This window comes from Megalops cyprinoides, chromosome 2 (genome assembly GCF_013368585.1).
Source record: "Megalops cyprinoides isolate fMegCyp1 chromosome 2, fMegCyp1.pri, whole genome shotgun sequence".
Lineage (NCBI taxonomy): Eukaryota > Metazoa > Chordata > Actinopteri > Elopiformes > Megalopidae > Megalops > Megalops cyprinoides.
This window is the reverse complement of record NC_050584.1, coordinates 69092145-69104644: the sequence shown is the minus strand read 5'-3', so window position 1 is coordinate 69104644 and position 12500 is coordinate 69092145. Positions and strand designations below refer to the sequence as shown.

Here is a 12500-nt window from a genome sequence, read left to right as displayed (position 1 = left end):
GGTGCAGAGAGTGCAAAACGCTGTAAATCAGCACAGCTGTGAGTAGATTTCCTGTCTGTGTGCAGACTCTGTCCTCACTTCCTGTCTGTTTCGGACTCTCTGTCCTCACTTCCTGTCTTTTTCGGACTCTCTGTCCTCACTTCCTGTCTTTGTACAGACTGTCTTCACTTCCTGTCTGTGTGCGGACTCTGTCCTCACTTCCTGTCTGTGTGCGGACTCTCTGTCCTCACTTCCTGTCTGTGTGCGGACTCTGTCCTCACTTCCTGTCTGTGTGCGGACTCTCTGTCCTCACTTCCTGTCTGTGTGCGGACTCCCTAACTCTGTCCTCACTTCCTGTCTGTGTGCGGACTCTCTGTCCTCACTTCCTGTCTGTGTGCGGACTCTCTGTCCTCACTTCCTGTCTGTGTGCGGACTCTCTGTCCTCACTTCCTGTCTGTGTGCGGACTCCCTAACTCTGTCCTCACTTCCTGTTCCCTCTCTGCAGCGGATATGGGTTTTGCACGGCTCTTCAACTCACCACTGAAGCCTTTAGCAGATCTGGACCCTGTAGTGGTGACCTTCTGGTACAGAGCCCCAGAACTGCTGCTGGGAGCCCGGCACTACACCAAAGCCATCGGTGAGAGGCTGGGACAGGGCGGGGCAAGAGGGTGGGACGGGGCGGGGCAGGAGGGCGGGGCAAGGTGGGGCAGGAGAGATGGAGGGTGTGGGATGTAGTGATGTGGGTGGTCAGAGATGGGGGTGTACTGTAGGGGAAGTAGGGTGCCAGAGGGCTGGTCTTGGCTCTGTGTGTGTGTATATGTGTGTGATGTGTGTCTGTCTGTGTGTGGTCATGCTCTGCTCTGATCAGCTGTCTCCACCCTGCGCAGATATCTGGGCGATTGGCTGTATCTTCGCAGAGCTGCTGACCTCAGAGCCTATATTCCACTGTCGACAGGAAGACATAAAGACCAGCAACCCGTACCACCACGACCAGCTGGACCGCATTTTCAACGTCATGGGCTTCCCTGCTGGTATGTCCATCTGAGCCCCTACTCCATTACAAATATGTTACACGTAATGTAATGTAACTGACTGTAACCTGCTCCATTCTGTGGCTTGGTAGACGCTTATCCAGAGTGACTTACAGAGCAAAGCAGCCCTTCATGGCCATAGCAGAGATGATCTCTTCCCTCTGATTTATATGTGAAAGTATGTGCATTAGGAGAAAGACCCCTGGGCGATCAAAATGATCATTTTTTAAAGAACAAATCAATGCAAACACAATGGTATTTTTGGTTGAGGTTTTCTAGGTTTTAACATGAAAGTGGCACATTTCTTATGATTCTAATAGGCCTATCCATCATGTCGATTTACGTAAAACATTTTTTCTGACCGCTGAGCGCTGTTTACAGAGTCCGTCAGTAACATTAATAAATTAAGTGCTGTTGTAAATACACCAGTTGCGCCTGTGTGTCGTCGAGGCTGCTGTGCTGTAACTGTGGTAAGGGCCAGTAACGTTAGCATGAAAAGCTCAAGGTGTGGAGGCAGTCGCATCTTCATCATTTTTCAACAAGGCAGCTTCAGAAAGAGTCGGGCAGATTGCTAAACCGGATTTGCTGAACACATTTTATGGGCGAATGCTTACATAATTTGCACTAAAACAAGATTGGGCTTTCCCTTTTTAAAGGCAGATACTGACAGTTTTCCAGCTTGTCTGCAACCTCCTCAGAGACACACCAATAAGGATCTTTAATCATTTGCTTTTAAGCAACATCTTATGTGTTATAACTAACGCCAGCTAGCTACCTAGCGGCTAGTGTCCATGTTCTTGTTAATGTTTGACAAAAAACGTCGGTTACCAATAAGGCTAACTATCAAAACGCGACTAGCTAACCGATGGTAGCTTTAAAAATAGGTCTCTCTACTAGAAGTAGATGGCTATCTGTGAGAAATGTAAACGGTAGGCTATCTCTGGTCGGGGACCGCTGGCGTTAGTGTGGCAGCTAGCGTGTTTGTAACGTGATGGTAATCTCTTTTCGCTGGTTTTAGCTGCTGTTAGCTGTATGTAGCTTCGCATGTCTGTGGATTAGCATCTTATCATCTATGAGCCCGTTTTTCTGAGTCAAAAGCTCGATTCTGCTGATAAACACCAGGGATGTGTGCTGTCTATGCAAAATATTCACTCACACACGTATTCAATCTAAAGGTGCTTTATTGGAAGGACGGACGGTCACTGTGTTGCCAAAGGAACAGCACAAACAATGCATCGGTTATTCAAATATAACTGATGCATTCATAAATGATGCATTATATTATACATAATAACGTTATATAATATTGTATATTTAATAATATTATATTATATGTGTGACATTCTGCCTGCGCCAGTCAGTTGGTTGAAATGTGGGAGAACAGAACCAATGTTTTGAAATGAATATTTGCCTTGCCTGAGTATATTTAGTACATTTTGAAAGAAAGCGGATCCCTGTCTCAACCTCCCCTGTGTCACAGTGCTCACAGAGCTGGTCTTCCCTGGCTTGCCAGGGCTGCCTGTCGGCCCTTTTCACCGGTCACTGCCTGTGATCATTCAGGCTATATTTGGTCAAGATTCGCCTCTGCTCTGTATTTTTGACCGTGGTCAGAAATTCTGCCAGGGTGTGATCTCGTTTAAGGGTCTGATAGCATTCCATCTTAGTTTGTTTTAGTGTGTGTTTCCCAATGCTCCAGATAAGCATGTTTGAGGCGTTTTTATAATTTAATTTATTCTGATTGAAATCTCAGCTCTCCTGAAGCTGGCTGATGGTGGTGGCGTTCTGCTGTGAGCTTCAGCACCGGCTGGCTGAGGGGACTCTTTTCTGGGTTCAGCTCTTGGTATTTCAGGGCTCTCTGGTGGAGTGAGTTTGGATCGCTTTGTTTTAGGTGGGCCCAGAATTTTAGTGCTCTTTTCTGAATGTTTGTAACCAGTGGGTACATACCCCATTCAACCCTGTGTGTGTTATTTGGGTGTTTTTTTGTAACTTCAAAATGTTTTTACAGAATTCTACATGCAGGGCTCCGGTCGGATGTTTATCCAAATTTGTGTGATCCTGTTTTGTGATGGAACCCCACACCTCACTGCCATGAAGAGCTATTGGCTGAATGACACATTGAAAGAATTTTTGCCAAATTTTAATTGGTGGGTTTCAGTTGTAGAGTCTTTATGGCATAAAATGCCCTGCGGGCATTCTCCTTTTTGTGGGCATTTACTGCCAGGCCAAACTTCCCTGAAGCTCTGATAATCAGTCTTAGGTATGAGTAGCTGGACATGTGCTTTAGGGTAGTGTTGCCCAGAGCAACATGGTATTTATTTACCTGAGATCTGGCTTTTTTTCTGAGGTATCAATACTCTGGTCTTACTTATCTTAACTGTCAGGGCCCAGGTGTGGCAGCACTGCTCCAGCAGAGCCAGGTGCTGCTGAAGCCCTTTTTCTGTGGGTGACAGCAGGACCAGGGCATCTGCACAGGGCGGGAGTGTGATGCAGTGTCATGCAGAGAGAGTCCAGGAGCTGCAGACGCCTCCAGCGTCACGGCCAGGTCATTAAGATGAATAGTGTTAGACTCAAGCTGCCACCCTGTCTCACTCCACGCCCCTTGTGTGAATAAAACTGTTTATTTCCAGTTTCTACACAGCATTTATTTTCTGAGTATATTAATGCTATGATGTTATATACTTTACCTCCTACACCACTTGGAAGAATTTTCAGAAATAGACCTTCATGGCAAATTTAATCAATTTCACTTTATTGTTTGGTGAACATGTTTATTTATTCCGGTGTAATCAGATGTGCAGTGGTTTGGGAGAAAGCCAAACTGACTCTTACTCAACATATTGTGTTCAGTAAGGAAGGCCAGTATATACTGCAGAAAACCTTTCCCAGGTTACTGTTGACACAGATGCCTCTGTAATTTGTTGGGGGTCTCATTTGTCCTTCACTTTTATATACTGGTGTTATTAGCCTTTAATTCCAGATCTCAGAGGAATGTCCAGCTTTCTGCTTGAGGTTGAAGAGTTTGAGTAGAGCCAGCAGGAACTCAGGGCTGCTGTGATTCAGCATTTCTGCACATTTCTGCTCCTCAGTGGTAACTGCGGTCCTGTCATTAATACAGGACTGCAAAGTTTTTAGTTTTTCACCAGTTGAATCTTCATGTTTCTGTTCTTTGATTGGTGTATCTTTGTGAAGGTTTTTAAAATACATTTTTCCAAATGTTTCCATTTTGGATGGATAATTCTTCAGCTGAATTCAGTTTGTTACAGGTTTCCCAGACATGATTTTGGTTTATTGACTCTTCAGTTTCATTGAATTGCACATTGATATGTTTGTGTCTTTTATATTTGATTGTTTAGATTGTAGATACGTTATATCACAAATTTTTAGCCAAATATGCAAGTTTGCTTTTGTGATTGTTTTAATGGAATCTGCATGCTCTTCCCTGCCATATCATAATGCTGCCATGATTATTATACAGGAGCTGGAGCGCAGTTCATTTTAATGATGATCTGTTGGATGTCATGTCTGGGCAGCAGGGTCAGATCCTTTTGGCTCTGGGGAGTTCACGGGCAGCTTTCTCTGCATATTGAATTTGCACTCTGCCCCCTTGTGAGCGCCGGTCATTGGCCCCTGTGCGGATGATGATATTGTCTGGGTCTCGCAGGGGTGATTAGCTCAGCTGCCGGGCACCCCCTGTTGTTCGACACCAGAATTTACCTACCCAGAGTCACCAGTGGTCCAGGAACTTCCCATTTGGGTTGATGAAAATAGATGTTTCTGGGGCTTGTGTCTGTGTGTGTTGTCTGTGGGACAGGGTGTGGGGTGTGAGTCAGGAACAGAGCATGCAGTTTCTGCTGTGGGTACATGGTGTGGGGTGGGGGGGGGGGGGGGGGGGGGGTTTCTCAGTGGCAGTGGGCGTGGTGTTTGGGATAGTGTGTGTGTCAGTGTCAGCCTGACTGGCCCCTCTTTCTCCTGCTCCTCTGTTCTGCTCCTGGCTGTCCCTCTGTGTGATATTTTACAGTCTGTTTATACAAGCTTCCATTAGCTGTAGTGCAAAATTCGCTGCAGTGGAAGCGTGCCGTAAGGCTCTGGTTAGATGCAGCTCCCTGATCTCAGTTCCGGGCAGTGAGGGTTCTGCCTGCTAGTTTTTTTTTTCTCTTTTTCAGGTAAATGTTCAAAAGTCTGGAGATCTTTTTCATTTATTTCTAGACTGGCTTCATTGCCCTGAATCATAACTGTTCCATTGTTATACATGTTTTAAGTGTTGGACAGTCAGAGTCAGTCTGCTCTTTGCTGTAAAGTTGCCTTCCTCGACATATCCCCTCATATCTGTGTGGAAGGCTGTGTGCTGTGGACTGGGCTGCTCAGTGTAACCCCGCGGGTTTGATACAGTTATTTTATCTCTGATCTCTCTCACACACACACACACACACACACACACACACACAGTCTGTGGTCCGAGTCTCTGCACAGTCCTGCAGGACCTTGTCTTTGTTGCCTCCTGGCCTTGCCATTGGCTGCATTGTCAGGGTATCGGATTACAGTGCTCAAGCTCCTCCCCTCTTGCTCCATGGGGATGAAATTACGGCTGTCAATTCCCAACTGTCAGTTTTCAAATGCCAACTGTCAGAATGTGGACTAAACTTTTGACGAGTTTTGTACAGAAATAAGTGTGTTGGAATTTATTTTGAGAAAATTTTAGATATAAAACGATTACACGTTAAATTATAATAGATTTATGTTTGGTTTAATTTATGCTTTCGCTCCGGCTCGCCACCATATTCCCGTTGCGTCACTCACTATGGCATGAGGTTGGTTAGTTGGAAAGTCGACCGAGGAAGACAGCAGTTGCGGCGGTGGTACGTAGAAAATAAAATCATTTTTAAATCAGTATTTTGTGTCAAATTATTGATTTTCTTTAGTAAGTAGCCGTGTAATAAGCTGATAATGTACAGCTTCGCGTCTGGGTTTATTTCGCAATAATGACCGGCTCGCTGTACATTTTCCCTTACATATTATCAATCATTATCTTGTAAACTAGGTGGCTGTGCTTTGACGGGAAAAGAGATAACATAATCCTGGTCGTACCTCTCTGCTCTGCCAGATGGGCTGTTGGGCCTTTTCCTTACGGCGCACAGCTACCTCTTTGCTATTAGACTGGGTCGGACGGTCTGTACACCCAATCTTATAAGAGGAAAAGTCAAACACAGGGAGCAGCGTTGGACTTCAGCTTGTTGGTCCGGCAAACCCACGTACGCCTGACTCTCATCCACATCGTCATTGTTTACAAAGTGCTCACTACAAACCCTAGCATCACTGCTAACTGGGGGATTCTTTCGTTTCAGTGCAGTTATCCAACGATAAAGAACCGATTGCCGCTTAAGAGGCAAAGTATGAAAGTGAACAATCGTTTTTTACTCTATAAAATTCATTGTTGCATCCAGGGGCAATACAAAAGTGACCCCCTTGCATCGCTTTTTAGTTTGTTTTTTCTTATTTTCCATTGAGTCAGTGATTGTCAGTGCTGTCACTAGTTAGCTAATGTGAACTAATGTAGAATGTCCAAGACAACCAACCCCATGATGTCACATTCTACACTAAAACAAGATGGCGCTACACTTTTTCAAAAATATAATTTAGATTACTTATTATTTTTAATCCAGTTTCACTGACAGTGTTAGACCTATAAGGATTTTTAGAGTGGGAATCCATCTTGTAAATTATGCTAACTACATCTAATGTTTCATGTCCACTTTAAGGCCCTTCCTTTTATTTATGCTTTCTTGTTTTTTGTCTTGCTGATTTCAGAGTTGACTTTTTATCCTGTCGTTTTGCTTCCTTCCCTCGTCTTTGCTTTATTAATTTCTAGGATAATATGTTCACCACAGCCTGTGAGGTGTTATCCTGTTTTCAGAATTCAATCTCAAAATATTTTCTTTTTTTTCTCTAAGCATTTTTTTCCTCAAAATATTCCAAGTTTCTTCTCAAAATATTATAGTATGTTTATTTTTGAAATATTTTGGCTTTTTTCTTAATATTTCAGCTTTTCTCTAAATATTACTTTCTTTCTTCAAAATATTTAGTTTTTTTTCTCAATATTTTCAATTTCTAGAAGTATTATTCCTTTTTAGAATTTTTTTTAATTAATATCAAAATATTATTTTGTCTTTTAGTCATTTTTTTCCCTCAAAATATTTCAATTTTATGCAAAATACATACCAAAAAATAAGAATCACCCTAATATGCTTCTCTATTACAATAAGAAAAGATGGTGGATTAAAAAAAGACAATGAATCAGTTTTCATTAATTTATTTTTATTTATTTTTACTTGTTGCAAAGTTCAGTCCAGTTTTTCATTGGCTTGTGTAGGCCAGATGCTGCAGGGAGCAGTAGCCGTTTAGCAGAGCTTCTAACCTGGAGCAGTTTTCAGAGGTGGTTTATCGCCTCCAAAATTGTCATCTTAAGTCATTTTTACATAGAAACCCAGATTTTTCCTGGGGTTTGAATGCTTGTTTCTTCCAGTTTGTTTCCAAGGCCAATTTGTCCCAGATTGAACCCAGGAATTTTCTGGATTCTCCCTGTTTTACACAAGATCAGTCCAAATCCAAAATCCAATCCAATCCAAATTCCACTCCACTTCCAAATGGTGTTATTGTTGCATTTAAGTCACAAAATGCAGGGGTGGTTTTTTGCAGTAACTATTTGAACTAGCACCTCTCAAAGACGTGTGGAAACTATACAGCTGTATTATTGTCAACTCTAGCTGAATGTGCTGAATGATCGGAGAGTTTTTGTGGGAATAAATGTCCATTTTTATCTTTTTCGGCAGTCAAAGTACCATCTACCACCCATCCTCCTCCCTTTCTCTCTCATATGAAAAACTTATTTTTCAGCGAACTATTGATTCGCCCTCAGCACTCTGGTGGCTTACGGAATGTACACTTATGGCAGTTGCCAATAGGACTCACAGGAGATGGTCGCGTTAAGATTCGTTTTTGTAGTTGTTGTTGCGTAATTCTACATCATAAAATGGCCTCCTGTATGCAGTAGCCTAAACTTTTGTTTTCACAAAACACTTCAGTTCAGAAGCGTTCTTATTTTATGCTCTTGTGTTACCTGAGTGTAATTACCCATACGGTTGCGACCCTCTTTTGGAATCATGAGAGATTCTGTGGGAGGAGTTTGAAGATGCCGACAGCAGGTGAAAGGCTTTTCTGACGTCCTACATGTCAGGAATGGCGAGCACAGCGGCTACCAGCAATAAACAGCTGTGGGTTTGAAAGCGAGGAGTTCGCCATACGCAAATGATGAATGCCCAGTTCCCCTTTTTAAACCGAAACGATCCTGGGAATTTACCAGGTCAGACCCACCTCCAGAGCCGATAAATCGGGAAGCCTCATTTATACGAGGCGCGTTTCCGTTCTCAGTAAAAGCCCCTTCTTGTGTTTCATCACTCACCTGCTCACTTGCACAGCGAAGCTTTGCTAAAGTTTTCGGTTTGTGTAGCGTAACCCCACGTCCCCTGTCTCTGAGCGAGCCGTTCTCACTCATTTTGGCTTGTCATGCTTGAGGCGTGAGCCGGAGACTCCAGAGGCATACTTACCCGAGCTGGTGGCTGCCACGTTGTCTTCAGCAAAACATACCTTCTTCGCCACCTTCTGCTTCTCCTCAGCAAACCGGCTGGTGCAGGGAGCAGTGGCCTCAGTGGCGGCTGCTCTCCTCTTCTCGTTCACCGTGAAGTACGTCTGACAGCTCTTTGAGACTGCCACAGGTTTGTCTGCAGACTTCCTCAGGCCGGCGGAGTTGCATTCGGTAAACGCCACCGTTCTCACCGTTGGCGTCTTGTCCTCAGCAAACCGCCTGGCACCACCAGAGGGCTCAGGGACGGCCGAACTGCCCCACTTTTCGAGAACCGTCAGGTATGTTTGAGAGCTCCTGGAGACTGAGACGTGTTTCTCTGTCGCTTTCCTCAGACTGGCTGCGTTGCCTCCCATCACAGCTGCCTCTCTTGCTGTTTTCACTTTGTCTTTAGGGAACCGCTGGGCCTCCAGGGTAGCGAAGCATTCCCGCACCGCATTGAGTGTGACAAAGATTTGAGAACTCAACGGCCTCTTTGCGGTCCCGGGTGCTGCCCTCTCTTCAGCTGTAGTTGGTTCCACAGTTTCCTCTTTTTTCGTCGTAATGGCAGCTGCTGCTTCAGCGCTGGCTGGTCCTCTCTTTGTTTCAGTCAGTCCTGCCCTGTCCTCCTCAGGGCCGCGGGAAGCTCCTTTGTGGGCGTCGGAATGCTTTCCCTTTCCCCTGCGCGTGAACATTTTCCAGAAAGCTCCGGCCTTCCTCTGGCAGGTGGCTGATGAACCTCCTTCATTCTCTGCTGTTATCTCCTCTTCTTTCAGTGCTGCTGCTTGCTTTTTAGTGCCAGCTGCCTGTTTTGCCAGTTTTTTCTCATCATCCACAGCAGACCCAGAGTCTTTTCCAGTAACACGTCTGCGAAGCCTCCGCCAGAATGTATTCTTTGATCGCCTCGCAGTTCTCGAACCGGAAGGTTCTGCTTGCTCTTCAGTCACGGCTGTGGGCGTGTCCTCAGATCCGTGTGCTGGCCCTGCCTCATTCCCCAGGCCAGCAGGAGCACAGGAGGCTGTGAGAGCATCTGGGCCTTTCTTTCCGCTACGCCTGAAAAATCCCCTAAGCCTCTTCAGAAATGCTGGCTTTGCTTTCTTTTCAGTCAGGCTGGAGTCTGGTCCTTTATCTCCAGGCTTAGCTTCCTTTTCAGCAGAGGAAGCTGCTCTTTCTTCCTCGGCAGTGAGAGCTGCTTTCTCTCCCTCTGCTGAAGCAGCACCTCCATCTGCACTCAGAGCAGCCTGTGCTTCTGCTGCAACTGGAGCCGTTTCTGCCTCAAGCTCAGTTGCAGTGGCAGCATCAGCTGAAATTTCCGCTGCTTCCTCATCCTCTGCGATTCCAGCTGCTACTGGCTCTTCAGCAGATACAGCCATTTCTGCCTCAACTTCAGCTGTAGCTACGTCATCTCCCGTGGCTGTAGCTGCTTCTCCCGCAGTTGTAGCTGCTGCTTCTCCCGCGGTTGTAGCTGCTGCTTCTCCCGGGGTTGTAGCTGCTGTTTCTCCCGCGGTTGTAGCTGCTGTTTCTCCCGCGGTTGTAGCTGCTGCTTCTCCCGCGGTTGTAGCTGCTGCTTCTCCCGCGGTTGTAGCTGCTGCTTCTCCCGCGGTTGTAGCCGCTTCTCCCGCGGCTGTAGCTGCCTCTCCCGCGGTTGTAGCTGCCTCTCCCACGGTTGTAGCTGCTTCTCCCGCGGCTGTAGCTGCCTCTCCCGCGGTTGTAGCTGCTGCTTCTACCGCGGTTGTAGCTGCTTCTCCCGCGGCTGTAGCTGCCTCTCCCGCGGTTGTAGCTGCTGCTTCTACCGCGGTTGTAGCTGCTTCTCCCGCGGCTGTAGCTGCCTCTCCCGCGGTTGTAGCTGCTTCTGCCTCAGTTGTAGAGGCAACATTATCTTCTCCTGCAATAGCAGCTGCTTCCTCATCCTCTGTGATTGCAGCTGCTCCTGACTCTTCTGCGATTACAGTCATTTCTGCTGCAGCCTCAGCTGTAGCGGCTGCTTCTCCTGACGTTGCAGGTGCTCCTCCATCTTCTGCACAGGTAGCTGTATCTGCCTGGCCTTCGGTTGTGGAGGCTCCGTCTTCTTCTGCAGTTGCAAGTTCTGCCTCCTCCTCCGTGCTTGCAGCTGCCTCACCCTCTTCGGCAGTGGTAGGCGTTTCTGCCTCACCTCCAGTTGAAGCTGCCTCTTCCTCTGTAGCAGGAGGGGCTCGTCTCAGAGCCGCTTGCAGGAGGTCTCCCTCCTCTGCAGTGAGGTATGCGTCTTCTTCAGTGGAAGCTGCCTCCTCATCAACAGGAGCTGCTCTGTCTTTCACAGTAACAGGAGCTCCGCTGTCTTTCACAGTAACAGGAGCTCCGCTGTCTTTCACAGTAACAGGAGCTCCGCTGTCTTTCACAGTAACAGGAGCTCCGCTGTCTTTCACAGTAACAGGAGCTCCGCTGTCTTCTGCAGCAGGGATGGCTGTTCCTGCACCTGAGGCTGCTGCTCTCTCTTCTATGGTTTGAGCCCTGTTCTCCTGGAGCAGAGCTGTGATTCTGTCTCTTTCTGCTACCACTTTTAGGACTAAGTCCTGCAGATGAGACATTAACCTCTCTGGGTAGCGCAGTATGTACAGCATCAGTAAGCGCACTGGTATTCCAGTCAGGAAGCTGAGGTCCGTGATGTAGCCCACCAGTTCAGTGAAGTGGTCCCTGGTCTCTCTGCTGTCCAGCACTCTGGCTGCACATTGCGCCTCTTTCTTAGCTGCCTTCTTCTTGGAGGTAGATGCTCTGCCTCGGTCTGGCCGACTGCCCGACAGCTTGTCGTGCTCATCCAGCATGGTCAGCACTATGTCTTGGATGGAGGTTTGAGTCAGTGCGCTGAGCTCCCACATTCCATGGCTGATGATCTGCGCCAGCCTCAGAGCCTGGTCCCTTAGTCTCTTCCGATCCATCTTTCCGCTGTCCGATTCTCGCCAGAACCGAATGACTACGAAGCCGATTTTCTCAAATTTATACATTTTTACAAAGTTTACGTCATAATGGTGATTACAGGCAGCGCGACGGTGGTGACGTCACAGTAGTGGCTGACGAGCCCAGGCCCGCCTCCTCCGCCGCGGAAACGCTGCTGTGATGTTAGCCGGCTCGCTAACTCCGTTAGCCAGGTGTTCATGTGATAGAGCTGACATGCGACGACAAAATGTAAAAATGTAAACTATGTATTCTCTTAAGAGAACCCATTTATGGTAGCGAACGTTAGCTAACTGTATATTGACGCATAAAACAGTCACGTTTTGCTCTTTGCAGTGCGGGAATTTCAAGCTAGTCTACTAGCAACCCAGACGGTTACGTTGCAGGCTGTCCTTGGCTAACGTACGAGCTAATCAGCTGATCACAGATTCGGCTGATACCATGCCTCAGGTGCACACAGTGATATTGCTGTATCTGGCTACGATTCGCTAAACAGCCATACGTAGGTCGCATAACAGCAGCATGGGCTCAGTTTATTTGCTTACGTTCAGTTTATAGCGGAGTTGTGCTGTGTCGGACGCGCACGGTTAAACTGTTGCATGACACGTTAAGCGCTGACAAACCGCCTCGGATACCATCTCAGTCGAAAAAGGCAAGCGAAGCTTGTCACACGTGGTAGTTTATTTCCTTTGAGCTGCAGCTAGCTGCACAGTGTAGCGGTTCTTGTCCGTACTTCCACCTGAGCGCACGGTAAGCTTTCAGCGGTTTGGATCTGTGTTTGTGATGCGGTATGAGGCCGGCGTCCCGCTGCGGTGTGGCCGTGGTGCGGATCGGGCTTTGCCCTCGCAGAGTGCCGCTGTGCAAGCTTCCGCGATCCTCATGCGAGCCTTACGCTAGCTGTGCAGGCTAGCCGTGCACAGTCAGTAGTGGGAAAAGTGGGAAGA

The 12500-nt window shown here is 47.0% G+C and overlaps 1 protein-coding gene across 1 annotated transcript in view; it reads left to right on the top strand.

The window, feature by feature from the left end:
• Positions 1-12500, top strand: part of cdk8 (cyclin-dependent kinase 8) — a 25446-nt gene that overhangs the window by 8749 nt on the left and 4197 nt on the right. The window contains exons 6-7 of the mRNA XM_036521226.1: positions 485-616; positions 867-1010. Coding sequence (XP_036377119.1) covers positions 485-616; positions 867-1010 — 276 coding nt within the window. The remainder of the gene's footprint in view (positions 1-484; positions 617-866; positions 1011-12500) is intronic.